This window comes from Lonchura striata, chromosome 3 (assembly GCF_046129695.1).
Source record: "Lonchura striata isolate bLonStr1 chromosome 3, bLonStr1.mat, whole genome shotgun sequence".
NCBI lineage: Eukaryota > Metazoa > Chordata > Aves > Passeriformes > Estrildidae > Lonchura > Lonchura striata.
The window spans coordinates 7,501,473-7,528,593 of NC_134605.1; the positions used below are offsets into that span (position 1 = coordinate 7,501,473).

The following is a 27,121-nucleotide window of genomic DNA, read 5'->3' on the forward strand; positions in this document are numbered from 1 at the left end:
GAAACAATTTCTCATTTTTGGCCTAGGTCATACTCCTCGGTTGTATCCTTGGCCTCTGCAAGTGGCCAGCTATAGCTCTCTCAACTTCACATCTCTTGTTGCTAATAAATTAAATTATAAATTCATACTCCTTTGAGAGTACCAAAGAGGGTCTTTTTAAGAAAATGTCATTAAAGCCAGAATTGGTTTTTGATTTTCCCTAGCTTTAAAACTCCATGGCATCTCCATAGCCATGTAAACTGTAGCAATAGATATCCAGCTCCAGGTCTTGTGGCTGTACAACCCTCCAAAAGCATAGAGTCCCATTTCAGAAGGAGGAAAGGAGTTTTGAACCATCTTCACCTGAATTTTTAAAGGACTGATCCCTTAAACCAGACTTTCAGCACTCGGAATACACACAGTCTCTTTCCATCTGGTAACAGGTGCGCCTGCAAAAAGTTCTCCCTGGCTTCTGGCTAAAAAAGAGTATTTTAAAAAGGGACAGCAAAAAGAGCAAATACCATGGGAGCAGCAGCAGGCAGTGCCCGTGATGCCAGCCTTTGTCCCCTGGTACATATTTGCTCTCCTGGTGCCTCCTCCCTGCAGGGCTGCTGGAGCACTCGGGGCAGTCCTTGGCTCCACCCGAGCCTGCTGCCTGCCCATATCCACCTCCTCTCCTCGTCCTGGAGGCAGAGGCAGAGCTGCAGAGGTGCTGGAGGTGGGCAGCATGGCCAGGGTCACGGCGAGACTCTGCCAAGAACGAGCAGCAGCGGACGGGCTGGGCTCCAACAGGAATGCCATCAAGTATTTGAAGCAGGACTATGAAGCCCTGAAGCAGCAGTGCCTGCAGACTGGCACGCTGTTCAAGGATGAAGAGTTCCCAGCCTGTCCTTCTGCTCTGGGCTACCAGGACCTGGGACCGTATTCCTTCAAAACTCGGGGGATCATCTGGAAGCGCCCCACGGTAAGAGTGCTCTCTTATTTCACTGGGTTCAAAGCTAACCAAAGCCCAGCTGAACATCCAGGTTAAATCACTGCTGAGCTGAATATTCACTGTTCCTGTAGGTATTTTCCTCTTAAATCTTCTTGCTTTACTTCCACGGCAGAAGCAAAGTTGGACAGGGGGTGGGAAAAGGAATCACCATCTTCTCAGCCCATTATAAATCCTATAGCTGCTTCATGGGCATCTGCTTCTTGGCAATCTGCTGTCCTCCTGTCCATCCCAGCTCCAGAGAGCTACAAGGTCAGGGTGCAATCCAGAGGTGGATGCAAAAGCCCCACCAGACCATGAGCCACCCCACTGACTCTCATTTGTAGCAGCACCCACACCGAGGTCTTGCCACTGTGCCCCTCAGGAAATCAGGCTAATACCTAAATAAAATCCTCTGCCTCACTTCAAGCTGCCTGTAACAGCTAAATAGCAACTGACTGGAAATGTTATTACCTAAATACTTATATCATAGAAATGGCCTGTGATTCTAAGAAAGTAATTTTCATCAGCAGAGATTAGATGATGATTTTTTTTTAAGTTACCAAATCAGGGCTGGAGAGATTTTTCTGCACTCTCCTTTTTCAGTAATTTATTTTTGTCCCCACTTACTTCACCTTTGCCATTTTGCAGCATCAAGAAATATTTTTTAAAAATGGGGATTCCTCCCCGCCTGCCCCCCCCCCCCCCCCAAATTAATTACCTCCATCTGGTGGAGGAAAGGAGAACGAGAAGAAAATTTCAAGGCCTTGGACTTTATTATTTTTTCACCTGAAAAGTGAGAAACAGAAACTTGCAGGTTTAGTAACTCCAGGTTTAATAACCCTGACAACCCTGCTTATCCATCAGCACCTCACTCTGGCACTGGATGTTACCTCAACAAAAACCATGGATGTGTTTCTTGGCTTTGCCTGTCCTTGGGGAAGATCAGCCTTAGAAAACTCATTAAATTAGTCTTGTGTTTCTCATACAAGAACAGTGTTGATCCTGCTGCAGGAAGAGGTGCAGCCACAAGCACAGCAGGGTAAGAAATAAGTGAGGGCTGAGATCCAACAGGGTTAAATGTCCCAGCCCTGCCTGCCAGAGACCAGCCTGTGGGACTCCTGAAGGGAAGCTGGGCTGTGTGAAAGGTGCATGTGGCACCTGGGAGTGGCTCAGGAATCACAGGTGTCTGGGTGAGTAATAAGTCATATGCAGCTGACTGACACCAGGTGCAGCACTTTGAAAGGAGAAGAGAAAAAATGACACAAAACCTTCTGTGCGGTGGGTAAACTACTGCTGGCCTCCTCTCCACTGGACAGGAGCAAAAGGATGTAGCTGAGATGATTCCTATTGGAGGGAAGGTTCATAAAGTGGCTCTCCATCATACACAAGAAGTCCTGGGTTGTCTCTGGCTCTCCATGGGATGCTCAGAGCTGCCAAGTGCTGCTCTCGAGGAGAGCCAGTGACTGCCTAAGCTGTCTTCAACTCTGCTTGCCAAGTTAGGCTTCCTATAAACTGCTCCTTGCTGCCATCCAGAAGCTCATGGAACATTCTCAGAAAAACAGAAAAGGCTTTTGTCTCTAGAGAGCCAATAACGACTTCCTAATATAGGCCATGAGTTGTTGGAGAGCTCGGAGTAGGGATAGGAGGGACAGTCATTGCCATAACCCACTTGGCTGGCCCCAAAGGGCCAGGAAGAAAGGGGTGTTGTTGCTAATAAAACCATTTGTGTGGTTGGCCTCCCAGGAAGCAGGGTCAGGGTGGAGGAACATCCTCCACACTGTTGGCACTGGAAACTTAGCACAGTTCCAGTAGCACAGGCAGCAGCTAGGGTCACCAGCTCCTTTGTGCTGCTTGAACCAAAGTCTCAGCAAGGTGAAACAAAATGTAAATGCTGAGGTGAATTTTCACCTCTGGCCCCACTGTATCAAAAATTCTCAGTAGTATCAGTGTCAGTGCCTAGTAACAAAGGACATCAGGATTTGCCTCAAAAAAATACATGCAGCCCTCAATTTAAAAAATAATTTTTTTCCTGGGACCATGTTAATCAGACAGAGGAGAAAGGGTATATTTTTAAAGACGTGTTCAAAGTGTTTAATAGTTTTTGAATATTGAAACAAGGAACAAGAAAAGGAAACTTTTCAGACCAGAAAGGGTGATGCAAACTTTGAAATGGTGTCTTTTCAGGAGTTATGTGCCAACCCTCAGTTTATAATTGGAGGAGCTACCCGAACAGATGTCTGCCAAGGAGAGCTGGGTATGTATAGTGCTTCTGAATTTTGCTTTGGAAGAAGAAAAAGAAATGAAACTTCATTTAAAAACTCATGATACATGAACCATTTTATTGGCTACTTCCCAGACATAGTATGGAGGGACAGACACCCAAGAAGAGGACTCACATACCAGCACTGCTGCCTGAGATAGAGTATATGTGGGTTTGTTAGAGCTATGTCAAAACTGGAAGACACCAAAATGGCTCCTGGAGGAAGGCAGTAATTATGTGGAACAGAAAACTGGTTTGCTTTTGACCTCTTAAGACAGAGGTGGATGCCAGTCTAACCATGGGAGCACATGCCCTGAGGCAGGAGAGTGAGATTTGTGCCCATGCCAGCAAGAGCAGCTCCAAAGACTCAGGGGACAAGGGACACCAGGGAAATTTTCTGCTGTAGACTAGTCCTTAGGTGCTTTTATCTGGGAGGCAGAGCAAATTCCTGGCTCAGTTTCACACAAAACAAATACACAACAACCAAGGAACAGAACAGGAACTGGTTTAGTAGGGGGAGTGGGTCTGTGATGTGCCATTTTGTGTCAAGCAGGATGGTCCAAGTATGAGTTAGAAACAAGGACCACGTCAGAAAGAAATGAACAGAGAATGTAAAATTTGTAATACCATCCACAGCAAACAGATTTTTCCAAATCCCTCATGCTGAACCCTCCTTTCTGTTTGAACTGCATTCATGTAGAGCTGTGAGCAGGAACAGGAGCAACCAGGAACCAGCCACTCAGGCAAAAAAAAGGCAGTGCAGCTCAGCCCCCTGAATCAGGAATACAGAGGAAGTATCTCTCAGGCAGCACTCATCCTCTCCCAGACATCCATCATAAAAAAACTTCCCTTTACCCATTTTTTCTGCAGTGTTTGCCTTTGGCTAAACAGAGCTGCTGTGCAAGTGGCCAGAAGGGAGCTGTAAGGGGACTTTATTCCCTCTCAGAGTAGCTGCAGCAGCAGCTCCTTCCCTGCCTGCCTCACTGATGAGATCCAGCTGCAGAGGACAGCAGCAGCAAACCCTTGACTGCATAGAGAGGCGAGAAGGCTGAAACTCTTGTAATGAGAATTTGATAGATTAGACACAGAGAAATCAGCCTTTCTCCCTCCTGTGCTGCTAACTGCAGTACTCCTGACCTCGCTGGTCTTCCAGCACATCCATTGTGCAAATGAGATTGAAACAATTTCTGCAAGTCGTTGGCGATAAATAACACCAGTGCTGCTCTTGTAAACATGGCACTATTAAAGCACTTGCTAAAAAATTCCCTGGTGTGTGGGCTTGTGCTCCAAATGCTAAAAAAAAAAAGATTCCAAATCATATACTTGCTCCAGGATATTTATTTGGTGGATGCTAAAACAGAGTATGGGGAAATCACTTACTGTATTTCAGGAGAATGGCTCAAATAAGTAATAAAAGTGACATTTCTTGTCACCTCCTATTTGGAAAGTTTCTATAATGGCATAAAAAAAAAAAAAAATTAAGAACATACCCCTGAAGTAAAACCTCATTTTCCCAGTTTCCAAGCTATAAGACTGAAAAATATTATCTGTTTTTAAACTAGAAGAGGTCTGTTCATTATTCGTGTTTAGCCTAGAAACTGAATACAAATACCCTGAGCCCTTTTCTGTTTCTGTCACCTGCTGAATGTTTCTGTGGAGTCCCAGTCCCTTGTGCTAAATGGGCTTTCCTTAGAGATCAGTACCAAAATCTGTCACATAGTGGTAACAACAGAACTGGACACCAAAACCTCCTGGGGAGGGTGCCTTGCTCTGGGTTTTCCCAAGACATCTTTTTGTGGGCAGGAACCCAAAGGCTGGTCCTGAAAACTATCCCAAAACTAGAAGAAAAGCCCCAAAATCTGATTCTGCTCTTATTAGAAGCTTGATTTTTCTCTCTCACACACACACACAAAAAGAAAAAAAAAATAAAAGAAGAAAAAAAAAGAAGAAAAAGAGAAAATAATGAAAGATAATCCAATTTGTTTCTGCAAGGCTGCTTACAGTTGCTTCTACACACACTGACCCTTCACAAAAATAAACTGCAGGCATGGGATTTGCCTTCTCGCCTTCAGGTATTTGCTTTACATCTCTGAGGCATACTCAGCTTTTTTTGATATTTGATCCAATACCTTGAATATCAAAGTCCTTGTTACTAAAACCCTCATGTAAAACACTTCTATTGAAACAGACCCTGATTACATATTTACATAAACCCCGTATGTGACTGGATAACACATCCTTTAGAGAAATAGAGCCTATTTTTAATAATATTCTCTGACATGTTTCTTTTCTTTTAAAAATAACACTGCAGGTCTGGGTTTATGTGAACAAAAGGAACAAGAAAACCCAGAGCTGGTCTCACTCCATTAAACTTATTTCTTTGACAACAGCGTAAGCTAGATGAATATCAGCTTGGGAAGTTTGATGGGGACTTGAAAGCCTTGAAATGTTTTAAAAGTTCTTTGAACCATACCTTTTTGATAGCCTAGTAACAACTTGAAATGTAGTCACATAGTCTTAGTTATTAAAGGTGACTTACGAAGTTTTCTTGCTGCTATCTGAGTAAGGTAAATTGAGGACTGTTTGCAGAAGTTCTTAAGAAGTAAGTGGCATAAATTTAATTTAAATAATATAAAATGTACTTAAAGCCCCTTGGTTTAATATTAGCTTTCCAGATCCACACTATTTCTATTCATGAGTTGCCTTTGCTCTGGATGCCCAGAGGCCACTCTGGGCACAGCAGCTCCCTGGGCTGGCAGCTGCAGGAGCTCCCTGAAGCCAAGGCAAATGCACCAGTTCACACCAGCCCAGGATCCAGCCCCACATGGGCTTTGTGCTTGCCTCGTCCTACAGGCAGATTTGGGGAGATTAGAGGTATCCTGGAGAACAAACCAAAGCCTGACAGCTCTGAGATTGATCTGATGCCTGTTGAGGTTGTGGGCAGGAGAGAACTTAATAGTACTGGGCTCGTTCACTTATTTTGCTATAGACATTAATACATGGCCCTTCTGACATTCAATCCCATGGGCTCAAGGATATTTGGGATCCTGCTTCTAGCAAATAAATCCCATTGATATTAAAAATACATTCACTAACAACTCGGATACTCCAAGGAGAAGAAAGCCCGTTCCTTTGCTGGATTCTTCTTTGGCTTTTTGTACACAGCTGCAGTACAGAATTAATTTCCATAGAAAACCTAAGAAAGTCTTTAAACTCTCAAAGCAGAGGCAACCTGCACTGCCATAAATTATAAGCTAGTGGGGTCAGTGCTTCCTTGTTGTCTGGTGTGATGCCGCAGGTACTACAAGCTCTGAACAAGGGCTTCCAGCAGAGACTAAAGCTGAGAGTCAGAGCTGCTTGGCAATCCAGGAAGCTACAGCATTGGTTTTGGATCCCTTCTGAACACCAGGCATTGCTGAAACAGCAACAAGCCAGAACAGACTCCGGACAGAAATGACTCTGTGCTGTCCACTTGCATCCTGGAACCAGACACTTGGATTTTCGGCTGAAATTCGCCATCTCTAGGTCAAAGGAGAGTTTAGATGCTTTGTGTCTAGACACTTTGATGGTAGCTAAACAGAAAGTGAGCACAGCTCTGGAGCAACTGAAACGAATCAAATTTCTCATTTATTTTATGGCCTCTGCAAGTGGAGCATGCTTGGGTAAACATCATCAATACAGAGGAGTGGCTGAGCTGCCAGGTCACCAAGGATGCGTTATTCGCCGCAGCAATTTGATTATCTCTGTAAGCCAGGGCTGCCTGGGCAGCACTGAGAGCTGGAGCCAACTCAGGACACCTGTGAGCAGCAAGGGATTCTATTTCAAGTGCACTAACAGTCAAAGTAGCTCTCCAAGATCACACATGTCTGTATATATATCTATATATAAATACACACACACACAGAGGAGATAGGCATGGCTAGGCTTCATTTTCCACCACAAATTCAAGGTCAGGATTGCTTAAATTAAAAAACAAACAAACAAACAAAAAAACAACCAACCAAACAAAAAAAAAAAAAAACCAAAAAACCCCAAAAACACAACAGCAAAAAAATCCCATTTACTAACATTTCAAATGACTTCAGATCCAGAAATCAAGCTGGCTTCTTTATAGGACATTCCGTAGCAGCAGTAAACACTGTAATTGGCATTTGTTTGAAACTTTTGTTCATGAAATATGACACTGAACAGAAGCAGTGATATGTGTCCATAAGTGATTGGAGGGCTAATATTGAGAAAGCTTTTTTTTTAAAAAAAATAGTTATTTTTATAAACTATAATGCTGCAACTTTAAACCCATACGGCGAGCAGAAATTATTTTTGATATTGTCATTTTTCTGACTGTGAGACTATTTGAAATACATTCTAATTAATTGATCAGTTGGCCTCTTTTTCTCTCCCTCAAAAAAATTCCCTTTTTAGGAATGGAATGAAATAGTTTCCTCACAGAGTGAAAGATTACTTTTAACCTGCAGCTGAACCAGAACATGTCTGAGGGTCCTACATAAGGTGCCTTTCTGGGGAGCTTGTGCTGTAGGCACAATCACAAACTGAACTGTGAAACTTGCTACTGGCAAAATGGTGTTGAACTTTGAAAAAGGGAAAAGGAAGTGCCAATTTGTCCTCTTTTAGAACTAGTCATATATTAATCCAGTAGGGCTGAGAAGGCTTCTTAATAGGCCAGGATCCCATTATGGTGTACAAGAAGGTAAGAAGCCAACTGCACAATTTAGGCCCTGTCATGGAAGCTCCTTGATATGGACAGATTCCTACATCCTCTGAAAGTAAATATCACAGGAGCCTGAATGTTGTGCATCTCTGCTATCCAAAGATGTCCCCAAACCACCTACATTCAGACACACTTCCATTTTTTATCAAGTTACTAACCAATTCCCAGCTGGTTCCTTTTGGTTGGCACAAGCTTAGTCAAAGCTATTAGACCCTGGAAAGCAAGATTTGGAGATGGGACTCTGCAGTGCTCTAGGGAGGCATGGCTGCTTTTAAGACCAAGTCCAGCACTGCAATTCTTCCAACACAGTTCTTCCCAGGTGTGCTTTGAGCAGCAATGCCCTGAAATGCTTCCCTGGGAGGTCAGACTGTATTGGTGTGTTGGAGACAGCCTGCAGCATCCAGGTTGCTCACTCTCCCAGCTGCTAAGAAATTAATTCATGCTGTAAGAAAGGTGCCTTGAAGGATTTCACACTGCATTTGCCATCCTCTGGGCTGAGATTCTGAAACTGTTTAGTTCTGAGGAGGGAAGTAAACAACATATTTAAGAAAACCCCCTCATTTCACCAATCTTCTGCCCAGCTGTTCATCCAACATACACCATCCTCAGCAAAACCTGGAGTAGTTTCTCACTCATTGGCTTTAAAATCCTGGCCAAGATTTTAGAGGAAACTGTTCCAGATGTTGCAACACTGGGAGAGCACCAGTTTGTTACTGCTGCTGGCCTTCTCTGGTCTTACAGGGTGGAGGGACACAACAGGATCACTAGAGACACCCACCTTGGTTCCTTCTCAGAAATAATATTCTGCACTTCACAGCATGCCAGCGACAGCCACAGCATCGGAAAAATGAGGATTTCAGTTCTGACTTGATATGGCTTTTCTTCTTCCTCCTCTGAAAATCCATTCCCCAGACTTATCACCATTATTTCTACTTCTTCAAGGAAAACAGAGATTTTAACAGCTTAAGGCATACACTGTACTAAGGAAAGCCTCGAAGAAATAGCTACAAAGCAGATCTGAGTGTTCTCAGTCTCATTTTTTCCTGCATCTACATTTCCTTGGAAGAGAATGTTCTTAAAGCCTTTTTTTCCTCAGACCTTGTGCTCTTATAATTTTGCTTATTTTATACCTAAGTACGTAAGGCTGGGAGGAAATTTACAGGCCACCAAGTTGATCCCTTCTTGAGAAGGTTTTTGCTCATAGATGTTCTGAGGCTTCTGGACTTTCTTTTCTATATGCAGAGCATCGACTTTTCCCTATTTCCACTTTAAACATGTCACAATCCTTTTATTTTATCTCCTCCTCTGCAAAGGAAATATTATCTTTCAACTAAGAGCCCTTGCCTCAAACAGCTTTTCTGCAAAGCAGCATTTAACCTGCCTCACACTTTCTCTTCAAACCTCACTTGTATAGGATGAGCACAAATTTTTTTAACCTCTTCTCTTAAAAAATGCACTTGCATGAAGGAGAAGCAGGCAATGCAACCATTTGTCTGCCCCCTTCCAGCTTGAATGCTCTTCTCTGAATGTGGCAGCCAAGATAAGGCAGAAAATCCTGGGGGAAGGCTCAAGCAGCACGTCACATATAAAGTATGGATTTCCCCTCCTCTTTAGAAAGGCCTGAACTGCCAGTACAGGTAGAAATATATCATATTGCATATCATGACTTAGGACCCACAGTGTGATCAGCCAGCTCAGGTGGTTACACCAGGGGACACTCCTTTCCAGAGGTTTCTCAAAGCAGCTCATAGGAGCCATCTGGGTACCTCCCTGTGGGGTACAGGCAGCAGAGAGCACCTGGCAAGTCCCTTCATCCTACTTTTACACTTGTATTCACCATGGCATTAAATCATAAATCCCAAGTCAATATAAAGAGTTAACTGCTGCTCTAGGATGTTCAGTCTTGCTGCAGATTAAACCCTTTCCTTGTTTTCTCAATTCACTTATTACCTCTGAAGCAAGAGCTGTGATGCCGGCTCCTTCTGCAGAATATGCACCTGCCAAAGGAGCTATGTCTTGGCACAGATGATCCTCAGGAAACCAGGAAAATGCTAGTACCTTCAGAGCAGTTTTTTTTTTTGCGAGGCTTTCTGCACACCTCAGAAATAAAGCAGAACCACAGAAGTTCCTCCTGCTGCTGGCAGTGTACAAACACGACGAGTCACCGGGGTGTGACAGAGGCTTCTGCTCACTCAGCCTCCAATCCTCAATAAACAGGAAACCAACCCTGCAAACAGCTCCAGCTGCAAGGCACACTGCCTCCAGGGAGTAAGGAATGGGCTAAAGAAAGGATTGACCTCCTTTCAGAGGACCCAGGAGGCTTCATCTTCCATTAGACTGCTGGGCAAATCTCTGGCAGTAGCTCCAAGTTCAAGTTCAGACCTTCAAAGAAAGGGCTGAGGCGGAATAGGCCCACAGCTGTTCCAGCTATCCACTGAACCTTCTCCAAAAGATAGGAATGGAAGTCCCACCATCCTTCTATCAACCCAGAGCTTTTGCCCTCCACTGGACATCTCCTGAGCCCTTGTCTGCCCCACATGTAGTGGCTTGAGTCTACTTAAAGTACCACAGGTCATTAACTCTGTCCTGCCCAGCCATTTTGCAACCCACACACCTCAAATACCTTCTCCTTCTGGCTGTGCTTTTGATCTCCCAAGGGCACTAATAAGCTTAGGTGAAGCAGCCTGTTTTCACAGCTTCATTACAAAATCAAAGTACAAACTGGACCATTCAAATTACTACCATGGTCAGCCTCAGAGGCCCCAGGATACCTGTGTGGTTTGGGTGAGTGGAAAATGAGCAAAAGAGAGAGATAACAGAACAAGAATGGACCGCTGAACCAAGACTGAGTCTGGCATAGCTTTTACTGCTGGCATTTTAGTCCAGGTGAGAGTGTAACTTATGGAGTTATTAATGAACTTTTCTGCCTTGTAATGTGTTTTTTTAGGCGATTGCTGGCTCCTAGCTGCCATTGCATCTCTCACTTTGAATCCAGATATTCTGTTCCGTGTTGTTCCCAAGGCTCAGAGTTTCCAGGAGGACTATGCTGGAATCTTTCATTTCCAGGTACCCTGCGATCAGGGGATTGAGAATAAAAAAGGAAAATACTAGTATTTAATTAGAAGCAGATTTTTTCAGATTTTTTTTCTGTGGGTTTTTGTTTTGTTGGTTTTTTGTTTGTTTGTTTTTTGGGTTTTTTTTGTTTGTTTGTTTTGTTTTGTTTGGAACATGTGAAATAATCAACAGTTACAGTGTGTACATGAAATTGATGGGGGAGAGAGAAAGAAAATAAGAACAGAGTTAAATAATGTTGAATGACACCTGCTAACTGGTGAGGTTCTGCTGTCTTACAGATGGGGCTCTGGGGAGTTCTGCAGATTTTGTAAACTGATCTGAACCATCAGGCTGCATGAGCCCAAACCAAGCTCTTTTGCTGCCAGCTGTTGAGAGTGAATGCAGGCTGGTGTGTTGCCTTTTGCTTCCTCCCTTTCCCTCCCTGCTTTGCCTTTATTTCCTTGCCTGTGAAGCCAGAGTGTTGGGATTTAGACAACCTGCTTTGACTGGAGGTTAAGCTCAGGTGGGAGCAGTGTAGATTCCCCTGCTAAAGGAGCTGTTCTGGTGAGGACAGAAGTTTTAGAACACATACCTAGCCCTTCCACCAGCTCACCTTTGAGTGTTATGGTGTGAATTATCATTTCTCCTTTCAGGAATGCAGCAAATCCTGGAATAAACATTTCTAGCTTTGAGGCCAAAATTTAGCACTAGCAATGTTTTTTCATGTTTCCTAGTATTTGCAGAAGTGATTAACACTATTGAGCACTTCCACTTTAAATGATCTCTTTTTACAGGCATTTTTACAGGCATATTGTTTTTTTTTTTCCCTTAAGGTTTGAGCCTTGAGATAGTTCAGAGCATCCTATCTCTATGCTGGCTTTCTGGGCTGTCCACCGTGTAAATGCAGTTTACATGTTCAGACAATGTTTTTGATGCTATGTACAACAAGATGCTGTTAATATTTCCTATCAACAAAATTTTATATAGCATTAAGAAAGCTGCTGAACGATCCATGTAGCTGGGAGGAGTTTGTCTATTACAAAGGAGAAGGACCCAGCACGGGAGTAACCCTACAGTGGCTTCTGCAGGGGGATGACAGGTGAAGGAGTAGGAGGATGGCAGCGTGGAGCTGTTTCGGGCACACCAGCCTCCATCATCTTTTCCTTTCTTCCTTCCCTCAGTTCTGGCAGTATGGGGAGTGGGTGGACGTGGTGGTGGACGACAGGCTGCCCACCAAGAACGGGAAGCTGCTCTTCGTGCACTCGGAGGAAGGCAACGAGTTCTGGAGCGCGCTGCTGGAGAAGGCCTACGCCAAGTACGGGGCTGGGTGGGGGCTGTGCCTCTGGTGGTGGCCCAGACCAGGGATGTCAGTCACAACACTCTTCATTCTAAGGCAGCCTCCCTCCCACCCCGCATCTACAGTTCCCTCTGGGTCCATAAAGGGTGGTGCCAACTGTATTTCAAGGGGCTTGAATTTTTTTGCCCCAGGTCACATTGTGCTTGCAGGTGGAGATGGACCCTTGTATAGCTCTTATCCTTTCCCCCCACAGGTTGAATGGCTCTTATGAAGCTCTAGCAGGAGGCTCCACTGTGGAGGGCTTTGAGGATTTTACTGGAGGCATCTCTGAGTCCTATGAGCTACGGAGGGCTCCTTCAAACCTCTACCAAATCATCCAGAAGGCCCTGAGAGCTGGGTCACTGCTTGGCTGCTCCATCGATGTAAGAGGGATTTTTGGGGTTTGGGATTTGGAATTTGGGATTTGGGATTTGGGATTTGGGGTTTGGGATTTGGGATTGGAATGTGGGATTTGGGATTTGGGATTGACAAGTCTTTACTCTCCTTGCTCTGCTTCCCAGGGCTCTGGCCCATACTGTGACAAAAGCCCAGACCAATGTAAAATATAGGTAGGAAAGTCTGCTACAAGAGCAAACTGAATTAATGTGAGATCTTTATTGAATTCAGTATCAAAAAATTTGGACAAGGTTCTAAATAACCAATGCTCATCATGTCTCCCTATTTCCATGACAGCATGTGGTAATACTTAGAACTGTGAACAGCCTGCTGGTCTTCATGAACTCCATTCTCTGAATATCATTTCTCATTCAAATTTTATGTAATTTCAGTTCCAGACATTTGACTGCCAGAGACAAACTCACTGAGACACTTTGTTGTAGCCGGTAGTCTGATTCCGGCTTTGTTTTTCAGTCCTAAGGATTACTGACACCTATAATACAAACTGTAACTCTCAAGTTACAGATGATGTTTGAACATGTTTTGAAAACGTCACACCTTTCACATCCTGTTTAATTTTCTTGTTTGCATTGTGGCTTACAGAATTATCAGAATTCAGTTTTTCTATACTGGATCTCATCTGAGACAGGTTAGAACTAAGTTCATGTGAACACATCTTTGCATGTGACTGGATCTGTCACCTGAGCTGGGAACTGGATTTAGAGATAGATTTCATTGTACATTCTTGAATTTCTTCTGTGCTTGGACTGCATATTAAGGGACATGAAACTACAGCTTTTGCTGTGGCTCTCACCTTAATTTAATATACTTTGCATCAAGAATATTGGTATTCATTGTGAACACCACTTTGGATATCTTCCCCCATATTAATTTGTTTATGAAAGCTCAGTTCATACGCAATATATAATCATAAATGTGCATGCTTTTATTGCTCCAGATAACTGCTACAGCTGAAATAGAAGCAATCACAAGTCTGAAGCTGGTAAAAGGACATGCTTACTCTATCACTGGAGCAGAGGAGGTAAGCCAGCCTCTCTGGGGCCATCAGGCAAACCAGCTTGGGGTTGCAACACTGCAGTGCCTTCAACTTTCTGATGTCTTTCAGTGACCGACCATAAAAATATTCCTAACTTTTATACATTCATACAGAAAAAGGAAGTACCTGTAGCACTCAGTCAGGTCAGAAGCTCTGTACAAGTAGTGGTATGGAGCACATTGTACAGTCTGCCATTTGTATGGTACCAACAGGCTGGGGTACAAAGTGTAAAAGTGCGCCAAGCTGTTGCCAAAATTCAGGGTACAGAAAGGAGGAGCAGGAGAGGAGGCAGCCATTCCCCATGTGTTTATGTTGTGTGAGGTGGGAGAGAGCATTTTCCCAGTCAGAGCTGATGGGAAAAGAGTAAAAGCCTCTTTGATGAACTTTTTGAGTCTCATCTTCAGAGTGAGCCCCAGGTATTCCTGTTCCTCTGAAGTTGAAGTCATTACAAAGATGTCCATGCCAGATAACCTCCTTCCAACCTTGCTGTGCAGTGCTGTGCTATGTTCCCTGCTTTTGAGGATGTAGATATTTTACTGGTTTGTAGCTGATATTTTTCCTTGCAGGTTGCTGTCATTATATGAAATGGTGAGTGCTGCAGTTAATGGCTCACTTGGAGGCACAGGATAATGTAAAATAAGGGTGGAAGACATCTAGGTGTTTTTTAACTATTGCAAATTGTAATGGACTGCATCACACAAGTACAAATCATGTTTTATCCTATCTGAAAAGCAATTGCCCTTTGATGACTGGAATAATGGAAGTGCTCAGGCTCTGTTTGTTGTGGATCTTTTAGGTATATTACCGAGGACGGCCAGAGAAACTAGTGAGGCTTAGGAATCCCTGGGGTGAAGTAGAATGGACTGGATCTTGGAGTGATAAGTAGGTTTTTATATGCCCCTGCTTCTCTCTCTTTGGTGTATTTTGGACTCTATTAAAAATTAAATTGGGACAATGCAGTTAATCCAATCACAAAGTGTATTTGGGAGAGCTACTAAATCAGTTGGAATAAAACACTATTAATTTATTACCAAGGTTGGATATTGATCCAATCTTTCCAGCGGGCATTAATACCTGCCTCAGGCGGAATTTTCTCATCAGAGACAACAGCCCTTGGTTTGGCTCTGAGCAGCCCAATGCAAGCCACATCCACATCATTTTGCAAGACATTTTTTTCTCAAATTGATCCTACCAGTGATTCCAGGACCTAAGTAAAATATACAAACCAGTCCTGTTCCTGGGAGTTAAAGCAGGGGTAAACCATTATACCTCTGCTTTGACTCTGAGGTTGCTCAGCTCTAAATCACACCAAAATTTGGTACCTATCTGAGAATCTTGAAAAATCTGGGATGGTGACTAAGATAAGGACACAAAATTTTCAAAATCTCTCAGAAACTGTCTGGGCTTCAACTATCTTGGGAGCGTGGTAGTGACAACACCTCTTCTACTTTTATATTTAGAATGGCATAAATTTTACTGTCATTTGGGCCACAATATATGTTTTCATGCAGCACTTTGAGATTTCAGTTTCCTGACCTGACTGATTGCAGCCTGGGTGCTGAGGTATCATAATTAAGGATAGAGATAACATTACAATTAATTTTACTTTTATCAGAGCTGCTTCGCTCAGCCCCAAGGTAAGGTGCCTCAGGCACACACATATGCCATATCCTGGTTTTGTCACACCTGTTTTACCATGGGGCAGCCTTGCTGAGGCAGGTTCAGCACTGCATTGTCACATGGGAGCAGATCAGGGCAGAATCCATCCTGAGCACATTAATACCAGAATGGCAAGGAAGCAACTCTGTTTCTACAGTAAATTTTCTGATTTCACCTTTTTACTTTCCTGTTCCTTTATGATCCCCAACAATGGAGGTGGTATCATTTCCCTAGGGAGGATATCAGGCACCCCAATAAATCTTGAAATGCAGGAGCTCTGACTGACTTTCAGAATGTGAATTTCCTAATCCAGGCAGTCTGTTTGCACCTTCTGGCACCTAGCAGGGGAGATTCAATTCAAGGTTTATTTGTTGCAAATACTGCTGCAGTCCAATTCCAGCCCAGCACAGTCAGGTTGCGGTGTGTGCTGTCATTTAGAGGGGTGCAAGATCTATTTGTTGAAGAAATATATACTCCTTTATCTAGATAGAATCTAACTCAAATCTCACTGTAGAATAAAATGCAACAGCTGAACAATGTGCTTTTGTGCTTTGTCTGCAGTGCCCCTGAGTGGAATTATGTTGATCCTAAACAAAAACAGGCTCTGGATAAGCAAGTAGATGATGGAGAGTTTTGGTGAGAATTGTTGATTTAGATTACTCTTTTGGACATTTTATATGCTGTAAGCACTCCTTTCGATTGGATGGAGAGAAACTGCCAGCACCGAGGGGGTTAATAATGACATGTATGCATTGTTAGCCTCTTATTTATCTCCCTTGCTATTCAAATATTACCTTTTATTAGAGCTTGCATAACTCGGCACTAATCCAAAATATAGAGACCAGATGGTAATAAAATTAATGAGGTGGCAAGAATGAACCTCAGCTGCTCTACATTTTGAGGTTTGTTTTTTTGCCTAAATGCTACACACTAATGAAAAAGTTCAGATTACCAGCTTGGGAAGAGTCTGTTTACTCAGACCTAATAGAAAGCCTGTCCTAACCCTGATCTGATTATATATGGATCAGTGCTGAACTGATGTCACTCTGTCCTAGGCTGGAAAGATAAACGGGCAGTGCAATCAGCTGCATGGGCCATCAGGCACTGGGAAATGAGAGCAGACCTCTGCTAGCAGCATGGAGCAATCAAGCTCTGTCACTCATGCAAACCTACCAGGAATGGTAAAAACAAACATCAGTGATAGGAATGAAGCAGAACACCAAGCTGAGACTGTTTTCCTCCAGTGATGCTTTCACTAGGGCCAGCTCTTACTCCCTTTAGATGGGCTCTCCTCGCACATATTGTTTCATCAGCTCCAGTGAATTTTTTTATGAAGCATGATCCCATGAGGGATTGCCCACAGCTGGGGATGACAGAAAATGGTTTGACTGAGACCAAAATGTGTAACAGCAATTGACAGAGGCTGTCTCCAGAAGGTTCAGCTCATTCAGGCAGTGGGTAATTTTGTTTCCCAAAAGCCAGTTCCAAATTTCAGAATTCAATTAAATGCAGCTTTGGACAGCTCTGCAGCACCGTTGGGAGAGGTGTACAGCCTCAGCCACCTCAGCATCCTCATGCAGGCTGATGGACTAACCTGTCTCTTTGTGTGCCAGGATGGCATTTTCAGATTTCCAAAGGCAGTTTAGCCGCCTTGAGATCTGCAATTTGACTCCTGACACACTGACAAGCAACAAGGTCCACAAATGGGACCTGACCCTGTTTAATGGACAGTGGAGACGGGGTTCATCTGCTGGGGGCTGCCAAAACTACCAAGGTAAGAACCCAACCAAATGGGCCTTTGGTGAAATCCCAAACAAAACATGCAAAAAACCGCTTGTGAACTGGAGGAGGCTTTGATGGGGAAAAAAAGGGCTTGGAGGTGCAACAATATCTGTGGGGTTTAGACAGTAAGCAAAAGCCTGGGAGTTAAAGTGAAGATCTAATTCACACTTATTTCCTTGTGGGGGATTACCAGCCCACCAAGCAGTTAATTCATGGCGATATTTTTTTTTCCTCTGTCTGCTTTTCCTGCTTACATGGCTTTTCCTACTGGCTGGAGTAATCCTTTGAAGAGTTGGGCAGGCCAGGAAAGTGTCACAGTTCACTGGCACTGTTATTTCCAATTCGTTTTCAGGTTAGACCTCTGGAGAGGCTGTCTGGCATTTGGTCCTCTTGCAACAATAACAGCCTCAGCCAAGGACATTTCCTGGAGATAAATGACTGGCTGGAATTAACAGTACCAGCTCCTCCCTGTTGCTCATTAGTCCTGGGAAATACCCTGGTGCTTTGATTTCTCATGGCTCCAGTTGATACTCAGCATAGCTGTGAAAATACAAACCCATACAACTCAATGGAAAGAATTGGAAAAACTCCAGGCAAAAGTCCTTCCACGGAGATATTCTCTGTAGATCTAGTGACAGGCATCTTGATTGCAATGACAATTGCAATGACAGCAAGGCCTCCTCCTTTTTGTCTCCTGTTGGGAATTCTTAGCAACATACTGGACCAATCCCCAGTTTCAAATCCAGTTGGATGAACCAGATGATGACCATGAAGGGAGTTTGAACGAGCCATGCTGTACCATTCTGGTGGGCTTGATGCAGAAGAACCGCAGGAGACAGAAAAGAATGGGAGAAGGTCTGCTTAGTATTGGTTATTCACTCTATCAGGTAAAATTTGTTCCTGGTTTTAAAGGCTTTATTCCTTGTCCTGTTAAGCTGGAAAAAAATTAGCAGTGTGCTACATCTTGACATTCAGCACTACACTTCAGTAAGATCTGGATTTTTGCAAAATTACTCAATTACTTCTCTCATTTCTTCCTGAACCCCATAATATGGGAAGACTCAGATAAATTGAGGCTCAGTTTTTTCCCACTTCAACAGGATGGCAGTGTAAATTATTGAGCCAGTAATTCAGTAACAGTCTCATTGAGAATCTTCTTTTACAAAATCTGAATGGGGGCAGGCTTGGGGTGCCTGGCAATTCCAGATAAGTGTTTCTGATTACAGCCTATCATTAGCCTTCAGTTGTCACTTTCTTTTTTGTTAGTATTTCTCCCTTGTATTTCAAACTTTTTTTATCTATTGTCTGCCATATGCTACTGTTCTGATTCAGTAAATCTGGGGCTTTGTTTTCCCTGATTTTCCCTGTGCATCTAAAAACAGAATGTAAAGAAAAAACATGCAGTGTAATCTCTAATTTCTGTGGTGTGAGGGGAGAGAAACAAATGTAAAAATTTCCAACCGGTATCATCATGACCAATATCACATTTGAAGAAAAGCAATTAAATGCTGTACAGACTCCACTGGATGAAGATCATTAGCCAGCACAGGTGGAGCAGGTGGGAATGGCTGACTTTTACTAATGGATCTTGTGGTGTGGGATGGCTCAAAATTACAGAAGGTTTTCCCCAGTGCCCAAGTGCCTGCTTGCACACATGGCTCTCACTGAGCACATTTCTGAGCTGCCTTCTCTGTGGCACCAGGCAGCCTCACCTATCAGCATCCCAAATTTGTGCATTATGGATGTCTGTCTGCTCCCATTGATGAACTTGAAACTCCTTGCGCTTTACATCTATTCCATCCCATCCGTGCCCTCTGCAGCCTTACCCACAGAGGGGTAGGCCTGGTGACTCTCAAGTCACTTCAGTGACTTTTAATTAATTTTTTGGAAAAATCTAGCTGGTAAGTCATCTCAGGAAGGCACCAGCTATGATCCCAGCTCCCTTGGATCACACACTATAGTAGGTTTTACTGCATCGTGGCTATTGCTGCAGCTGGGGAGCTCCAGTGAGGACTGCAGAGATGATGACCTAAAGCAGATCTCTCTGCAGGAGAAGGTGAAAATATGTGTGTTCAAGTCTGTCTACCTGCTCTGCAGAGCTTTTATAAATCATGTAGCTGCCTGCTGACAGCAGCTGTGTGTCCATCACTCAGCTCCTGCCCTTCTGTGTGCTGGATATAGGCAACAACAGACCCTGAAGTCTCAGGGGGCCACTCAATCCCCTTGTATGGGTGATGTTTTTAAAAGCTCTTTTGGGAACTGGGAGGACATTCTCTTTGGCTCTCACTGGAATCTGTGCTCTCAAAACAACTCATTGCTTTCACAAGATTTGCCTTATATTTGGAGGTACAAGTTAGCATAGAAATTCTGTTAATTTAGGAAGGGCCAAATATTGAAACTTGCTACTTGTTATAGTTGCTTCCCAACAATCTCATCATCCCCAGGCTGTCTGCTAGTGACAGTAGCCTTATATTTTTATCATATTCAGTAGCAGTAGACTAATGGAGTTTGGGTCTGCTGTAATAAACTCTCTGGTTTTGGTTAGCAAAGTAGGACTAACTTGTTGATTTTCCTGGCTGAGCATTTACTGAGACTTACTCAAATATTTCCAACCAACAGTATCATTCACAACACCACATCAGGGGAAAAGCAATTCAATATGCTATAGATTTCTCTGGATGAAGATTCACTTTTTCCTTTGGAACAGCTATAGGACAAGACAGAATTTCATGTGTATCTGATACTATTATATGTGGCTGTAAATTAATTTTTTTTCAAAAAGTGTCTGAAGGAGGCTTTATCTGAATTTTTTCCCTACTGGTAGATGCAGGTATATAGCAGCACTTTAACATTGTCTCTTTCGATTCCTTCCAGATTCCTCAGGAGGTATGTATCTCTGCTGAAGACTTCCAGCCTCCACATGGGCATCTCCTCTTGCACTGGAGAATTTAGCTGCCATGATGACTTCTTCCTTATTAATGATATCTCTTCTGGAGAGCTTTGCCCTTGAATCACTAGACCAATATCTCAAGTTCTGAATAATCCTTTTCAAGGGACTGGGGAACAAGGATTTATTACAGATGTCTGACTCCCAGTCTTGATCTCATTTATACTTGTTGAAATTTAGCTTCCAGGAAGTTTGTACAACCGAGGTCAGAATTTGTCTGTTTAGTTCAGGTGAAGGCAGAACAGGATGTCTGCACTCTAAAACTGAGAAAATGTAGCTAATATTGTTTAGAATAAGTGCCAAGCTCTGTGGATCTGTTCCTTTTACAGTTCTGAGCTCAACCTTCCTTAATCCCCCCAGATGCCAATACTGAGGCAAAGAGACTTTTCCTTGCTGAAGAAAGAGACCCCAGGGGTGTCTGGCAGTAGGAATATCTTATACTCATTACTGAGGTCCAGCAGCCTATGCTGCTAATTTTTCCTTGGCTTTTGAGCCCTTTCCCTCTCTCAGTAAATGAACATGTGGCCACGTAGCAATTAACTTGCTCTTTTAGCAGCCTTGCAAATAGAAAGGGAAAATGAACTTTATATATTGGGGAAGATATGGATCTGTCTTACTAACCTTTGCAGTCCCACTTAGCTTAATATTGAGTGAGGGGAAAGGATGGGGCTGTTCAATAAATGCCAAATTCAATCTTATCTCAGAACAAAAGAGGAAAAACATGCACATTTTTCTACAGTTTGCAACATAAAACCTGAATGATTATACAATGTTTGGTAAGATTTTTTTGTGTGCTCTGGTCCTAGACAGGCAGAAGATTTATCCCTAAATGATGCTTCCCATCCTGTATCAGCCACACAGCATTTCTTGTGTGTCACTGAATCATACTTTTTGAAAGACAACTTTGTGGAGAAAAAGTCATGAATAAGAGTTTTATAGCAGGGATGCTGTTCTTACACTACTGTTCCTTCTTATGTCAGTGTTTTATTTTATGAACTACGCAATGTTTAACTTCCTAAAGAGTATATTTTTGTATTAAGGAAAATTTAAGTACTGCTTTCTAGAAAATCCAAATGAATATCCTTATTTTTACTAATAGAGGTGGGCTAAATCACATAATGTGGCCCCAAAATTCTCACCCCTGTGACTACTACTTTGTTCTGTTTACTATTTTTTCTGTCTATTTAAAGAAATAAGAGACTAAATTCCTATGCAATTAGGAGATTTATTCTATCCCATAAATTGCTCAAAAATATTCTGAAAATAGAATTTGTCCACAAGCTAGCAAAAAAATGCCCAATGCACAGAAAATTTAGAGTATAGTAATTTGATTAGATGTGAGCACACATTATGATACTCTTATTTATTTTATGGTAGCAAGGGTAAAGAGGCAAGTGAAAAGATAATCCTTATGGAGGAAGATTCTTGCCCCTTCTAATCAATCTGCCTGTTTCCCATGACAGAACCCGGGTGGTTTTCTTTTGTACCATCCCTGATGGATTTATTATTTTGTGCGATGAAAAGCTCGAGATGCCTTTGAAGCGCCAAAATTGAAATTGGGTGGCTGGCTTACCAGGGGCCTGCCAAAGGGTTTCTGACAAAGCCACGTTCTCCACAGCTGGAAAGCAGCACAGATGTGCACGCTGGCCGTGCTTTCTTTGCGAGGCAGCAGCCAGCAGCCCGCACCGAGTCCTACGTGAACCTGCGCGAGGTCTCCGGCCGCATGACGCTGCCGCGGGGACGGTACCTCATTGTGCCCTCCACCTTTGAGCCCTACAAGAATGGGGAGTTCTGCCTGAGAGTTTTTGCTGAGAAACAGGCTAAATCACAGTGAGTACCTTCCCTGAAAACCACCCCCCTTCTGCTGGGGTGGCACGCAGAGGAGATCACGTGTTGCATCCACACTCTGGGCTTACCCAGCAAAACAGGCCCATTTCCACAACCTATTCTTCCACTGAAAAATGGTCTACCATAGTGACCACACATCCATGGCAGATGGTTCTTCAGAGTCATGGTTCTGCAGAGGATCTCCTAAGGACTCGGCAGAGACCAAGTTCCCTCACCTCTGTGAAGGAGGAGTGCCCACAAAGCAGGATTTGAGACTATGATGATGATGAGATGGTTTTAAAAAGGATTATATCAATAGCATGCATTGGATGAAAAAGCAGGAGTCTGGATGGAAGACAAGAGCAGCAAGGCTGCATTTCACACAGGAAATATCTTCAAAGAGTTGGGGCAGGCAGAGGTGGGATGCGAAGCATGGGAAGCAGAAAACTTTATAGTTAAACTTTTGTTTGTTTGTTTGTTTTGCTAATTATTTTAAAGGCAAGACTTTAAAGTTTTTAAAGTTTTAAAATTTCTCATTGTTTAACTGTTTTGTTTTGGTTTTTTTTTTCCTTAGGATGATGGGGGATGAGGTGTCTGCAAAGCCATATGAGGTTAGATGGCCTAACTGGGCAGAGTTTTCTTTCCTAATGTGGAAGTAAAACAGGGGCATGTTTTTTACTTCTCATTCAAGCTGGGATTACAGAATATTTTTGTGCTGAGGAGAAATATTTTTTGCTCATGGGGATTTTTTACATATGTCCATGTCTTAGTTTCATGTTCATTATTATGTACCTGGGCCATGTGGCACAGAGACTTCACCCTTGTAGACTGAACTGGAACATGTTTGATTGTCCTTACTGCCTGCATGGGCAGGAGAAGGTGGAGAGGGCTCATTTCCATAGAAACAAATAGTCTTCCTGAAGCCTGGGAGAAGCTGCAAAAGGCTTCCAAGGAGTTGCTGGATTGCTCTGGCCCAGTGGAGAAACATTTTCACTGTGGCTATTTTCTAAAGCTGGCTTGGTAACGGAAGAAAACTTTCTCATCAGCCTTAGGAAGTATTTGCTCTCAAACTAAGCCAGCCCCTGGGTGATCATGACTTAAGCAGTGCCTCTGTTTTGCCATTGCAGCAGGGCACATACTCATTTTCTGTTGCTGTAAATAAGTCCTTTACAGCATCTTTACAATATCCACAGCTCACTTTCTAGAACCACCTTGTTAACCATTCTCTTGGCCATCCCTTTCCTCTAGCCTAATGTCGATAACAAAGAAATAGATGATGAGTTCAAGACTCTATTCCAAAAGCTCTCTGGAGAGGTAAGTGGATTAAAGTGAACAATGAGATCTCTCCGTTATGATTTTACAAATATTTGACTTGCCAATTCCTTTTACTGTCTGTTCAAAAAACCAAGTATTTCTCCCCTTTTATTAACTCACAGCTTCATTACAGTTTATTTTACAATAGAGAATATTTTCTACATTGTTCCTCTCATTGGTGCAAAATGTGATTTTTTCTTTTCCCCTGTGGTAATGCAAGGCAGGGAACAACTTTGAAAATAGGGGCGATAGGAGTGAGGACTGTGAAAATATTATCCCAGGGTGAAATAAATTACCTGTGGAGTTATCATATAATTCTAACAATTGCTTGGCTGGCCAATTCCTTCCTTTTTGTTTAGCCCCAGGAGTTGAAAAACTGTTGGCTGGGCTTTTTCTCTACTTAATGTATTTGAAAAACAGCATCTGCAAAGCCCTGCTGTGTTAGCCTGTGGCTGTCATGTCAGGTTTCCTCTTAATGAACAGGTGGCCACTGTTACTGGAGAGGGAAAACATCTTTTTAGTTAGGAAAACCATTACGAGTTTTGAGATGGCAATTTTAGAATTGTTTGGTTGTAGTTTCTGTAAGCCATGAAAATCTCAAATGTTTTTCTGAACCTTGTTATTCAGTCAAACCTTTTAAAAAGTTGCCATTTACTTGGTCATGTCACCATAGCACCTAACAAACCACTTAGTTCTTGGTTGAATGTCTAGGAAATATGATTGGTTTCTCCCTCTGATATTTGAGGGTAAATGTGAAGGGTTAGAAAAAAATTAAGGGTTTACATGCCTTAGATTTGGAAAGAAAATAGTCTCTGGATGTCTGATAGCAAGTCAATAGATCTTGCTTCAAATAATTTTTGTGTTAACACCTATGGTATGTTTTGTTTTCTTTCCAGGACTGTGAAGTGACTGCAGCTGAACTTCAAAGGATCCTAAACCAGGTTTTGGCAAAGAGTAAGTGACATTATGTGCTTCCCATTGGATGGAGCTGAGAATGGGGTCTGTGCTAACAAAACCCAGTTCTGTCAGCTAGGGGTGATGAAAAACTGAGTTTTTGTCTGGTCCCAGCTGAATTCCTCCTGGCTTGTTGAGCCTCTAAATATGGGGTAGGGTGGAAATAGTGCCTGGTGCTTCCCTTCCAAATACTGCCAGCAGATGTTCTGCAGAGACACAAATTCCCTGTTTTTTGGGAACTTTTCTGGGAGGACCACCATGGGCAGTGTTATTATGCTGCTACATGACTTCTGTGGACAGATAGAGGCTTATCACCACCAAAACCAATAAAATCCCCACCCACTGTGGAAAAAAAAAAATCAATCAACTGAAAGGACATAGTGGAAGAAATGTCAGAGCATTTACTTTGCTACAAAGATTTTAAGGTGACTATCACTGACTGCAGGAAAATATTTGTCTTAAATTATTTCTGACTTAGACTTTTATATTTCCTATTTGTACAGGAAAGGATGTGAAAAGTGATGGATTCAATATTAACACTTGCAGGGAGATGATCAGCCTTTTAGATGTATCCTTTGAATAAATTTCATCACCTTTAAAGTTTCTGGATCTCTTTTGCAAAACTTCCTGACAAGCCGGGCTAAGTTTACACTTCAGTTGTCCCGGCACGTAGCCGAGGGCAAAAAATTCAGCCAAGCATCTCTATCAGCTCATGGTGGCAGAAACCTGAACCATTTAATCATCAGCTGCTTCTCTCACCACCGTCTCTCATTGCTTAAACTGTTTCCTAAATATAGTGAGGAGAAGTAGGGCCTTTCTGCCTGGCTGCACCTGTGCAGTTCCAGGTGCATACACAGCGTGCTTGGCAGGATGCAGGTTTTGAGCACATCCTCAGCTGCTGTTTCTGAGTCGGGTCCTGCTTACAGAGCCACCAGCTCACAGCAGCAGGGACAGGCTGAGCCTGCTCCCAGGGGGAAGGCTGCAGGTACAGGCAGTGCCTGCCTCCCTTCTGCATAACTGGGAGGACACTTGGGAGCTTATAAGGTTTGTGTAGCCAAGGGAAAAGGAGAGGTCAACACTTCTGCCCAGGTTTGTGTAGCCAAAGGGAAAAGGAATGTCAACACCTTTGCCCACGTTTTTGTAGCCAAATGAAAAAGGAATGTCAACACCTCTGCCTAATGCTCCTTTGCACTGGGAGGGTGAAGACTCGTGCTACCAGGATCTTGCTGGTGTTGGTGTCATGCCATGGCCATATTGAGGCCAGCAGGGATTCACCATGGATTTTGTGGATAACTGGCTGTTAAGAGAAGTGATGGCATTCCCTACACTCCATAGGCTCCCAAGCTTAATAGGATAACTAAGTAAGTACAATGTCATAGTGTCCAAATCCCTGTTTCTATAAAATTTTCCATTGGAAGGGATGTTCAAGGCCCTGAAGGACATGGGAGAAGACTCTGTTGACTGCTGCTGACTCTCTTCACTTGCAGCTCCTGCCTCTGGTTTCTAACAATTATCCCTGCAGGGCCAGGCCCTTTTCTCCCTCAGGGGAAATCTAATCTACTGCTAAGTGTACAAAATGTGAGTGCTTTTAATCATGCTTATATATTTAGCAAGCCCATATATCATTCCTTTAGAGTGAAGATAGCCTAGAAATTCTTGGCATGCCTTTAGCCAAGCAAATGTGGAGCTGTGGACATGTCTGTGGGAGATGGAGATGCATTACAAGTGAGAACTAAACTGGCATTAAGATGTGATCATCATCACTGTGATGGGTGATTTGTTTTTACCAGAACTGCTCTGCAGATTGCTCTCCAGTGTTTCACCATCCAACTCTCATTTTTGCACTCCAGTTTTGTTAAGGATAAAGCAATCCTGATTTTTGAAACATGCCTTAACATGACCCAGACCGATGGGACCGGCACCTTGGGACTTGTAGAATTCAAGATACTTTGGATGAAGATTCAAAAGTATCTGGTAACAACATTTCTGACTCTATCCCTTTCCCTCCCCTCTCAGCTTTGAAGTACAGATCCAGAACTGAGATAAGAGTTAAATCCTCACAGGCAGATATAATTGGAAGCCTTCCTTCTCAGGGCTCAAGTTTGTTCCACGGCTCTGAAACACCTCTCACTCAACAGGGCACAAGCAAATCCTCTTTCACCTTGGCCCCATCGTTCTCCATAATTTGCAAAACCTTACAGAAAGATAGATTAACTCTTTTTGATTATTGGCAAAGACAGCTCTCTCTGCTGCCTGCTCTATTAAAGCTCATATGAGCATTTTGGCTGTTGCAATATGTGGCATTGCTGGCTGAGCATAAGCAAACACAAGAAACATATTTTTAGAACCTACAAAAAACTGCTGTTGTATTTTTTAAATCTTGTGGAACTGCCGAATTGTTTTTCTGGTAGAGGATTTAATATCCCAAGAAGTTCACCCAGAACAAAGCAGTCTAAAGGAAGGTCAGATTTGGACTTTCTTGGTGTGACCATTTCCCTTTCAGGCAATCCTACTGCCACTATATTTGATGTTGTTCATCACAGAGCATGTCCCCTGGAGTTCTATGAGGAAATGTTGGGTTCATGAAGACACAGTTCTGTCCTAAGGCTTGTCAGAAAAACAAGCCCTGAGAGCCAAATCCACTGCTAACTCTAGGTCTGGGTGGTTTCTAATTCTGCATAATAAACCTGCTGGCAGTAGGAGGCATCTGTCATCTTGCTGAATCATTAAGCAAGATGGACTTGTTCTGTTGCAGTGTTTGCCAAATGATAGGATATTTTCCTCAATGGCCTGTCTGCCACCATGTAATGTGAAGGCAGGCAAGCTTCCAGCCCATGGGAACGTGTTTCCTACT

General features: G+C 43.0%; 1 protein-coding gene across 1 annotated transcript in view; it reads left to right on the top strand.

Annotated features, from left to right (window-relative positions):
• The first annotated feature begins 662 nt into the window (after positions 1 to 662).
• Positions 663 to 27,121, top strand: part of CAPN8 (calpain 8) — a 29,556-nt gene continuing 3,097 nt past the window's right edge. Inside the window, exons 1-17 of the mRNA XM_021552742.3 lie at positions 663 to 943; positions 3,137 to 3,206; positions 10,889 to 11,007; positions 12,177 to 12,310; positions 12,546 to 12,714; positions 13,686 to 13,769; positions 14,581 to 14,666; positions 16,005 to 16,079; positions 17,057 to 17,217; positions 17,937 to 18,112; positions 20,100 to 20,111; positions 21,791 to 22,002; positions 22,574 to 22,610; positions 23,248 to 23,313; positions 24,210 to 24,267; positions 24,771 to 24,835; positions 26,173 to 26,241. Coding sequence (XP_021408417.2) covers positions 707 to 943; positions 3,137 to 3,206; positions 10,889 to 11,007; positions 12,177 to 12,310; positions 12,546 to 12,714; positions 13,686 to 13,769; positions 14,581 to 14,666; positions 16,005 to 16,079; positions 17,057 to 17,217; positions 17,937 to 18,112; positions 20,100 to 20,111; positions 21,791 to 22,002; positions 22,574 to 22,610; positions 23,248 to 23,313; positions 24,210 to 24,267; positions 24,771 to 24,835; positions 26,173 to 26,241 — 1,830 coding nt within the window. The 5' untranslated portion in view covers positions 663 to 706. The remainder of the gene's footprint in view (positions 944 to 3,136; positions 3,207 to 10,888; positions 11,008 to 12,176; positions 12,311 to 12,545; positions 12,715 to 13,685; positions 13,770 to 14,580; positions 14,667 to 16,004; positions 16,080 to 17,056; positions 17,218 to 17,936; positions 18,113 to 20,099; positions 20,112 to 21,790; positions 22,003 to 22,573; positions 22,611 to 23,247; positions 23,314 to 24,209; positions 24,268 to 24,770; positions 24,836 to 26,172; positions 26,242 to 27,121) is intronic.